The sequence below is a fragment of the Haemorhous mexicanus genome, chromosome 1 (assembly GCF_027477595.1).
Source record: "Haemorhous mexicanus isolate bHaeMex1 chromosome 1, bHaeMex1.pri, whole genome shotgun sequence".
Taxonomy (NCBI): domain Eukaryota; kingdom Metazoa; phylum Chordata; class Aves; order Passeriformes; family Fringillidae; genus Haemorhous; species Haemorhous mexicanus.
Window position 1 is genome coordinate 113,074,118 of NC_082341.1, and position 10,861 is coordinate 113,084,978.

General features: G+C 38.9%; 1 protein-coding gene across 2 annotated transcripts in view; it reads right to left on the reverse strand.

Moving 5' to 3' along the window:
- Positions 1 to 10,608, reverse strand: part of CHST9 (carbohydrate sulfotransferase 9) — an 87,558-nt gene extending 76,950 nt beyond the window's left edge. The window contains exons 1-3 of one of the 2 annotated variants that reach the window (XM_059859703.1): positions 10,512 to 10,608; positions 6,367 to 6,425; positions 4,140 to 4,352 (exon numbers count right to left, since the gene is read on the reverse strand). In XM_059859703.1, coding sequence (XP_059715686.1) covers positions 4,140 to 4,239 — 100 coding nt within the window. In that variant the 5' untranslated portion in view covers positions 4,240 to 4,352; positions 6,367 to 6,425; positions 10,512 to 10,608. The remainder of the gene's footprint in view (positions 1 to 4,139; positions 4,353 to 6,366; positions 6,426 to 10,511) is intronic. The other variant, XM_059859711.1, reaches the window with a different exon arrangement.
- Between the last annotated feature and the right edge of the window lie 253 nt (positions 10,609 to 10,861).

A 10,861-nucleotide genomic window follows, 5' to 3' on the forward strand; every position in this document is an offset into this window, starting at 1 on the left:
CTAAAGTAGTCCTTCATAATCATGGATTTACTAGGCATACATCACAAAAAAAAAAATTACACAAACTTTGAGAGAAGGGAAAAAACCAGCACATGGCAAAACCCCAAACAACAAACCCAGCATATAGTTCTAACCACAAAGATATTCTCAGATTATTTTGTAGCAATCAGTCACACTAAATCACCTCAGTCCCCCTAAAAAGGAAGAGTTTTAAAGTAAAAAAAATTAGAGCCCCTATCTTAAAACTCCAACTCATGTCTCTAATATTTCAGGATTAAATTGCAAGTGTCCTTTGTACCCCACAACCCCCTAATTCAGGTAATTCATGGCACAGAACTCAACATCAGCCATGACACCCAGCAGTTTGCTTCATCTGAATAAGATCAACAGTGCTGGAAATTCCTAAGCATGTAACAAATAGTGATTGCTTCTTAATCAGTGCCACAATATTTGATGCTTGCACTGCTTAATGCAAGACCATGTGGAGAACTGTCAAGTAAAGCTGTAGGATCCAGCTGAATTCACATTAAGCTTCATTCATGTATGTGAATTTATATACAATGAATATATTTACATATGGAGAACATGAAGTGCTCCATATATACCACATTACCAATGTTGTCAATTAAATTTTCATCCAGATGTAGTCTGTACATATTGATTGATGCTCACATTGGACTACTGACAAGTCTGTTCCCAATTACTCCACGGAGCTGAACTGAAGCTACCCAACAGAAGTAAAGATGTATCATCCTGTCTTTATACACTCCATGCCCAGAGCCAAACCAAGAAACTCCCCTGTTCTCTCTGTCTGCTAATGTCTCTGAAAAGCCATCAGAGAGGACAACCATGTAGCTAGCAGCTGTTCCTTAGACATCTTTAAATGAAAGATTTTCCCTTTTTTAAGGTATAGGGATGATAAACATGACTAGAAATATTCTGAAGAGTCCAAGCACAGTGGGAGGGAGCAGAAGACATGGCTGTGCTGAGAAGTGCATCCAGCTGCTGAGCCTGCAGGTGCATCTGGAGTAGATGGACAGGATGAAAAATTAGAGGTGTTCTTGGGCTGGATACATTTGAGTAATGAGGGAAGTTTGCAAAAATAAATCAAAGAAAAACATGCTTGGATAAGATCAGTCCAGAGCAAAATAAACAGGGGAATGAAATCACAGTTGAGATCTCAGGGATGTGAACAGGAAGTAAAAATAAGAGACATAAAAAGAGAGAAAGCAAACTATGAATAAAAACTGGCATTGGACCTAGTGTGAAAAATTATAAATAGCTAGAAAAAGTGGCATTTAGAATGACAAGTATGAAAGAAAACAGTCCAACTTTAAAACAGCAGGCCAAATGTTAATAAGGGAATTGAAAACTACCATATAATTTTTCAGTTCCCCCCCAAAAAATCTAGATCTGGGAATAATTCACACCACAGTTAGGAGAGCCTGAGAAATAAGCATGAACACTACAAACCACAAAAGAGTAAAATTCACTATCTTTTCCAGAGATTGTGATTTATAAAGGCTCTGGATATTCAGAAGAACGGGTTGGTAAGGAGAAGCATTTCACAGGTGCAAAACAGATACTTTCCTTAACTCAAACACATCCAACTTTCCATCCCTTCAGCAACCAAATGCAAACATGAATGCTGTAGGTCTTGAGCAGGGCACTGTGGAGGATAAAAATAGCTCTGCCTACAACAAACACTTGTCTCTACAGCCTCTGAGCATGGCAATTGAGAAGCACGAGGCACACTTTCCGTTTCCTAACAGAACTTCACCTCACATGCTCAGCCACTTGTAGATTAAAACTAGCTGTCTTACAGCTGTGCAGCTAGTGAGAGGATTAAAGGAACACATAAAATCCTTGCAAAGATACTTGTCAGTTTAGGATTCTCCAGATACGGCTCATCCCCAAAAAAGCCACAGTGAACAACATGTGGCAATATGAAAAACAGAGCAGAAGAGGGAAAAAAAATTGCAAAATGCCCATAACTAAAGTAATGTATGTTGTGAATATGCAAATATGTTCTATTTCATATCAACTCTAAAGCAGCATACAGGAGCAGAGCATTCGAGAATTGCACTGCAGAAGGTTTAGGGGAGATACAGGTGTTTGAAATAAAAAAGAATGGCTCTCTAAATGTTAAATTGGAAGAAGAAGCAAGAGCAGACACCAAAGAATGAGTTTTTTCCATGCTCTTGCCAATGTACATGACCATATACATTCTCTACTGCTACAGTAGAGAATGCCAAATTTTTTTTTTTTTTTTGAGTCTTGATGAAGTGCTGTCACAACAGCAGTCCAGTGAGATAGAAGGGTACTCAAAACTGCAGTCACACTTTAAGCTCACTAACCATTCTGTTATTCTCTGATAGCTTCCATTTTATTAGAGAAATGTTTCCACCTGGAAATGACTTATGCGTGCAAGGAAAAGCCTCTCTCCTGAAGAAGATTATAGCAATAGATCAAAGAAAACCCCAAAGAAAGCAACTGGTTGGCCAAAAGAACAGTCTGTCCTAGTTCAACCTTTATTTTATTTTATTTTTCCTGTTTCTATTTAATAGTAGAGAAATACATACAAAAGAAAGGAGTCAAAAAAACTGCAATGAGAAACAGCAACAAGAAGTACTGCGAGGAAAGAAAGGTTCATTACAGCACAAGAAAAGATGCAAGGAATGTGAAGAATGTCAGCAAGCAAATAAATCAATAATCTACAGTCATCATCTAAATTCCTGAACTACCTTGAAAGCAAGGATATCTACCCTTAACATTCCTGACAACAGTAGTGATTTTCAAGGAAGACCCCCCCTCTGCTTCATGCTCAGTTTCTGCCAGCACCTTTCAACAACTGATTACAAGGGAACCTTTCCAAAAGGAGCCTGTATAACCTCTTACAACAGTTTTATTAATACAAGCTCGTGAATACTTTGGGACAGGGCAGAAAAATTAACAAGCCAGAATTAATGCTGTGATCATGGCACTTAGTTGGAAAAAACCTCAAGGTCATTGTCAAACAACTGCAGAAATGATGCACTGTTTTTCCCCCTCCACACTGCTCTCTAAAACATACTGGAGCCTAGCAGCTCATGGAATAACAGTACAAATCAATAAAGCCAGTGACTAATGTGGTTTAACAGATATATTTCTTCACAATGATATCAACATAGTATAAAATAGGAGTTTTACAGCGGAAATGGAAGCTGAGTGAGAGAGATGAGAGGATCTAAAAGTCAAGACTCAACAAGCTGGAAACAAATAAAGAAAAAACCAGTGGCAAAAACCCCAAGCATATATACCAAGCAATCCAAAAAAACCCCAACCAAACCCAAACCTTGAAAACAAAACCCTAACATCCCCAATACAAGTATACAAGTAAAATCAAGGATATGCCCTCAATAAGGTGGCATAACAGAAGTGGACCTGCAGAGCAAAACAGTGGAGGACCTTACTGACATTTTGTGGAAGGTTACTGAGCTTCCAATAGGGGATGAGGTAAATAACGTGGTTTAGTTTAGTCCATAAGAGAATCTAGATTCAGCTGGGTTTCAACCCAAAACATCACAAATAGGAAACAACAGAAATACAATTGAGAAGTGTAATCCTGAGCCAGTGCTAACACAGATTTACCTGAAGTTGCTATATGACTGATGCTATATATAAAAATACTTCTAAGCCCAGTCTCAAACAAGCAACAACAAAAAAGAAAGGGAAAGGATGATTCCATGAGCACTGCTGTTTAGAAGACCACTTTTGTCTATAAAACACAGCAGTTTTTCTCCAAAAATTACTTTACAAAAATTGTAATGTACAAAACCCACAACAAATCATCATAGAGAATAATTTCTAAATTGGAAGTGCAGAATGCTTTTGCAACACTTGCTTTTGCAAATGAAGCAGATACAATACGATTAGGTATTGTGTCAGCTGGGGGCATCTTTTCATGCGACTGAAGAAATTTCTTAATGAAGTGTAGCAATTAAAACAAGTCTATTTTCAATGCTGTTTTACTTCCAAAGAGGTGCGGGGGATAGTGACTCCACCCTCAAGTGATCTCAATAGGTTTTATGGTCATCTTAAAATAATAGATGCAACTATTTAAAAAAACCAAACAAAACAAGAGAGAAAGTCTAGTGTACCTGTATGTTGTTCTTCAATCCAAGCTTGCAGGTACATGAAGAGGAGTAGACCAGCTACTCCAAACAGCAGTACAGACACGAACACTTGTCTTAGGTTCATGACCCTACAAGGGGGCTTCTCTTCAGCTTTCAGAAGGATTCATTGCTCACTTTTCAGAAGTCTTCAGCATGCCTGCATCTTCTTGCAGAGATGTCTTCCCCAGAGACACCCACCTGGAATAACAAGAGAGGGAGGTTGTTCTCGTGTTACACTTTTATTCTTCACCAGAGACCGTGTTAACAGCATACTATATACAAGCTGGAACTCTTACAAGCTATTGCTTTCAATGCTTATATTTCTGCTCACAGTCTCAATGTTCTTTCTACCCCCAGATGAAGTCCAAGCAGATGCATTTCTCAAAGTGGCTGAAAAGACCATTCCACCTCCAGAAGAGCAAACATCACCTGCTGTCATAAGGGAGGTGATGACCCAAATGAGGTCCCTGGGTGTCACACCAATGCCCCACTCTGCCCACCAACCACCACAGCTGAGAAGCTACAGCAAGCAGCTGGAGCCTCCCAGGTGGCTGGGTCATGCTCCAAGAGGCTGCCAGCCCCCTGTGATGGGCAGCCCAGCATCTCTGCTTCTGGACTGTGTAATCATGTGTCCTTAAGGATGGGTCACCCCACAACACAACCACTCGGCTCGCAGAGCCCCGGCATCGGCTCAGCCTGTGCTTCGAGGAGTCCATACAATGATGTTCACCCTCAAATATGAACCCAAACTGAGTTTTGCACGATTAGGAAATATCACCATAAGATGGTATCAGTAAAAGAGTGAAAAATTAATTAATGGCTCATCTTTTTATTCAGCTCTGTTTTGCAATATGGAGAGGGACTTGTCAGGAACTCAATTCTTGCCACAAAGTTTAATGGAAATGAGCTCAACTGTAAAAACTTATCAAAAAGATTTCTTTATTGAACAGCAGTGAGCCCAGAGAAAGTGATTTGCCTGATACCCTCCACGTGCCACAAAGGGGTTATAAAATTCATTTTATAAAATCAGAACATGGATCACTAGAGGACAGCTCCTTAACCTGAATAAGAATGTGCTCACTTTGAAAGTGCATTATTAGAAGCTGAAGAGCTGTTGTTGAAACTGGCCCGCACAGGAAAAGAAAACGCCTTAAAATTCAACATAATGGACACTGTTGTCAGTACATATGACAGAAGTGTCTGATGAACTAACACATAGAATTCTAGGAAAAACTCAAGCTTTTAAAGGAATACAGCCAACAGGAAGATATTTGAAAGATAAATCTGTTAAATACACAGAAAAGAAAATACGGCTGCTTAACAGTTATTCTGAATCATACAAGTACTCCATGTTCCACAAGTTTGTATTTTTTAATAACTCAGCACTGTTACATCTATAATTGCTGAGTTTCTAAAAATACAGTACACATAAAGCTTAGCAGGAACTCCCATTAAAAACAGCTGTTGCACGAACAAAGTAACTATGTTAGAAAGATGCAAAAGATTTCAAGAACAACAAAACTGTTCAGGACTTTTCATATGCTTTTCCAATTCCATGCCATTAAACTATACACTTCTCTTAAGCACAAACTTGCCTGCAGAAAATGTAAGCCATGGTTTAAATATTAATCATTTTATGTGTAATTGTTATGTAGAAGACAGATAGCTAGACATTAACAGAATGTAAATGTTCTGTCTGAAGTTTTTTTCTAAGGGTCATGAAGCAACTGGTTCAAGCCACGCACATGAAAGGAAGGTGACAGAGGCTTTATTCTTAACCTTGCTCTTTCTACTTTGATTCTACAGAGAGGAAATTTCTTATATGCTTATACAAGCACCTGTTTGCAGCTATTGTGATGATTCATAGGATTGGAAGGAAGCAGTGAAAACTGGGCAAAAACCAAGAAAATGCTTGGGGAATGCTGTGAAATGCTTTTTGTATAGGTGTGGGTAGTGGAGCCTCCTTACACCCAGATCTTCATTAGCTGTTATCACTTACACCATTTTTTTCTTACAGTGGTCTCAGTACTCTCAGACCTGTAGTGCTCTTTATCTATGCTACAAAGCTACTTAGGGCTTTGCACCTAACTTCAGTGCTGCAGGAAATGCACTGTTTGCACTTCTTTAGAAGTCACTCTGCTGATGAGACAGAAGCTTCCCAGCATAAGCAATGCTTCAAGAACCACCAGTCATAGAATCTACAAATACAAACCTCTTCTGTTTCCCACAAACAAAAGCTGTGTTGTTCATGTAACAGGACATTGACAGCATCTGGATTAGGAGGAAAAAAAAGCAGCAAATAAAAAGATATGAGGGTCTGAATATATCTTAGAAATAAATTACTTAAATTAGAGGTACTAGAAAGCAGGAATCAGTTTCTTGCTGTTTGGGATTTGCAAGTTTCTCTCATAATAAAAAGGCGAGGAATCCAGACACGCAGTGACAGTGCGTGCTTCCAAATAAGCCCACTTCTGTGATGTTGCTTTCTTCTATCTCTGACTACACAAAGCTCCCATATATTCAGCCCTTCCTTCTGAAAAACAGCATTCTTGAGTGGGCAAGGAAAGCTTTCTCAGGCCACATGGACGATGCTGAAAGGAAATTATCTCACACCACATCTCCATGAACATTTCTGACGCTTGTAGGCTGGCACTGCTGCTCTCTCCAGCCACTTGCTCTCATTCTCCCTGTTTGCCCAGCTCTTGCCACCAACATAAGCACTTTTGATCAAGTTTAACCAAATTACAGCCCACAAAGAATTTACCAAGAAACTGTGCCAATGGTTTTTCCTTTAGCAGTAGCAGGTATCACATACATCCATGACCCATGACAGCATAGGATATAGAGCTGACCTTGCCCAAACACCATCGTGGTTGCATGCAGCACCACCTACAAGCCCTGAAAGGTGATGATGAAAATGCACAGTAAAATAAGGAGCACTTTTAAGCAATTTAATCTGTTAATAAGAGAACAGATGTTTTTCTACTAAGGTTAGTTTCGGTTTTGAGTGAAAAGAAGTTTGTAAAAGGAAACAGCAGTTCAAGGTGTTTTTCTTTTTTTTCGTTTTGAACTACCAAACACACCCTAAGGCAGACTCACTCCACCATCACAGTCACTGTAATTATCTTTCTATCTAGAGTTTGCACACTGCTTGCAATTAGTTTAATTTATTTAAATTTAATTTATATGATACTGTGCTCTTCATTTACATGTTGACTAAGTTTTAAGATTAGTTTTAAACAAGAGTAACATTACTTTAAATTAGACTACTGATTTTAGCTCAGGTTAGAATCTAAATACAACAAACCCAACTATTCTGCTACCTTATAAGATTTTAAAGGCTTTTCAGCTTGAATGAGTAGTTTAATTTATTTAACACAGTGATTTGTAACCCCAATATGAAAAAGTTACAGTGACATTTAAAAAAGTCTGCGTCTGTGAGTCTTCTAGAAGAACTTGAAAAATGTCTGCACAACACTGACAAATTTGCTCCTTTTGTATTAAAAAGCAATGCTCGTGGATTACACTCTCAGGCAACCTGGGCAAAAGGAAATACCTGCAAATATTCCTTAATCAAGATAAATGGTTTCTCATGGCAGTTACTTTCAACCCAAGTATTTTCAAAAGAGATCAGCCATATCCAGACAGAGGTTCAGCATCCCTACTTAAACTATGAATTTTTTTTTTATTCTAGTTCTGGGCGACATGTGTCCTCTGGGTGATACCTTGACCATCCTTGGTGGGTGGTTCTTGCTATGAGAGAACTAAAGTAGCCCGAGAAACTGCTCTGTGCCTTCCATCGATGCTGAACTAGACTCTTGCTTTTGCCCAACATCACCCCCATCTCTTTGGGATGTATGGACCCCAATGTCCCCACCTGTTTGAACTCAAGCTATGCACCCCAAAATTTCAAGTTCTTTTGAGTACTGGAGAGAGACTACTACACATCCTTATCCATCATGGGGAAGCAGTAAATCTGGCAGAAAATAGCACTATGTGCCTTAGATGACAAACAGAAAAATTAAGAAATTTTACAGGTCTATAGTCATTCACTTCTGAGTCCAAATTGTTTAACATTTGTCAAATATTAAGAATTTCAAGAATCCTCATTCTACTGATATAAAAGCCTTGCATTTTCCCCATTGTGTTTTGGGATCAAATAGGTACATTCCTGTATAGAGCCCACAAGAACAATTGAAATAAAACAGTCACCCAAAAACAGGGAAGAGTGTACCTCCTGCTTTTGGCACGATTCCTCCTTTCATCATCCAACTTTTTTTTCCTTTCAATCAAATATACCTGCAGCTGAGGAGAGGCACCTTAGCACTCAGGTGCCATTCCTGGCTCCTTCCTACTAGACCACACAATACCAATAGCATCTGGTCAGTATGTTTGACTAACTTTAGATTTCCTTGCCACCATAACCCTCACCATCACCTAGTTTCAAAATCAAGGACATACAAATACAAAACATTAGGTTGCTGCCTATTTAGAAACCTTTCCTTTTAATTTCAGATTTTTTTCTTTCACCTGGAAATAAAGAATATCAAGATTCAGGATTATCCAGCAAACACAGATGAAAAATCCCAGACAATCTTCATAATGGTCAAAACATTCATATTACTGTGGGATACTACAAATTCCCACCCACTCAGTATCTCCTTAGACACAACTGAATTAATGAAAACAAAATGAGAAAAAGTACACAGAAAGCTACTGAGACTGCACAGTTTTGGGGTTTTTTTGATGTTTTTAATTTTCTTCCCTCCATCTTTACCTCAAGAAGCACTACATTTCCGGATACCTCCACTGGAGTTATCATGGCAAGACAATTTTGCAGTGAGGAATGATCGGCTGGACACTGGCCCAGACTACTTTCAGCTCAGTCAGTAGAAGGAAGCAAGGATATCTTCTCACTTCAACGCTCCCCCTCCTCCCTCACTTCTCATCTGTTAGCTCATGTCCTACTTCACACGCAGATGATCCTCCAGGATCACCTTTCCACTGCCCACATCTCAACTTTCTGGCTTCACAACGACTAGCACAAGGCAGAGCTCCAGCTCCTAACAATGCTTGCACAGTTCCTCATATCAGGCAGTACTACTTTTTGTTCTGGTTTATTACAGGGGTTGCTAGAAATAAACATACGGTATTTGCCATTTCCTATCTCCAAGCAAGTTAAGCTGAGTGCTATCGCTGGGTGAGGTCAAAGGCCTTACAGAAATTTGAATTAACTGAGTAAGCAGATCAAGATAGTCAAACAGTGATGCTGAGAAACTTTGTAAAAATTAAAAAACACTGAACCAACCAACCCCTCACCAAACACCCCCCAGATAAACAAAACAAAAGCAAACAACAAAGCACAAACCAAAATTCCCATAAGGGAGTTTTTCCTGTCCACAGAAATTTAATAGGGGTATATAGACAGCAGCATACGAGCCCACTGTTACATCAGTCCTGCTGACATCTCAGCAACTTCTTCAGCTGAAGAGTTGCTTATAAGAAGGCTGTGTAAAAGTATAATTGAAGACACCATCTGGCCTGCACAACTTTTATTACTGGCAATAACAGAAGATTACTACCTACCAACACTGCAAATCAAGTTAAGAGAATTTTGTAAGAGTTCCATAAGACACAAATAATGAAATATTTTTTTATGAAATATATAGGGATTTCTCTTCAAAGGAGAGACTTGTTTTCATTAAAGTGAGTGTTCTTACTCACCCACTGCCAATTATGAAACAATAAAGCCCCTTTAAAAAATAGAGCTTAAAATTTTGAAATTTTAATAGCAGTCAGGAAATTCCAAACATCAACATCACCAAAGTAACTTCCCACCCAGTCAACTTGTACATATTTAATATTTTTCAACTTCACTTTCTCTTGCTTTATAGCAGACCACAATGTTGTTATAGCAATTACATTTTGTTTTAAATGCACTTTATAGCATACAACATACTATACAAAATTAATAACACGACAAAGAAAATATGGTTTGCATTTGAATTTGCCATTTTAATCTATTAACATCACTAGTTCCTCATTATCCTTTTGATATATTTCCAAAGGAAAAAAATCAATTTAAATGAAACAATGGGCATAAGTTAGACTCTGCTTCTGAGAACACGCACACCATTTACCTGGTCCTGCTCCTCAACCATAAATCCTGCTAAACTTCAGATCATGTCAGTTTAATGCACATAGCAACTTGCCTCAGACACCTGCAGATTAATTTAAAGCTGAAGTTTTAGACAAACAAAAATTAAGCTTGTGTTAAGAACAGTTAAATGCCAAGTTGACCTACCCATGTGAGTGCAGGCTGACACATCAGCATCATGGAAAGTTATGGTTACTTACAGAGAACAGAGAAGACACTGAAAGCATCAGGTCTGGAACGTCACCAGCTCACCAGGGTATTCAGTTTCAAGGGTTTCATCCTACAGCTGCTGGACATGCTTCAAAAAGGAAAAATCATTATTATTCTCAGCAACATTTGCCAGTCAGGACTGAGGGACCTCAGCAGAAAACGGCAAGTTTGGCACGCTTAGCTCTTACCTGTCTGAAGCACTCCTGGGAGTCAGCGAGCAGTCCCATGGAAGTCACCTAGATTTTGGGAAGTTAAACAAAAACACTGCTCACAAGACAGCAACTTGATGGCTCTCAGTCTTCTAACAGGATTATAGGTGGGATTTCTTCCTACCGTCAGG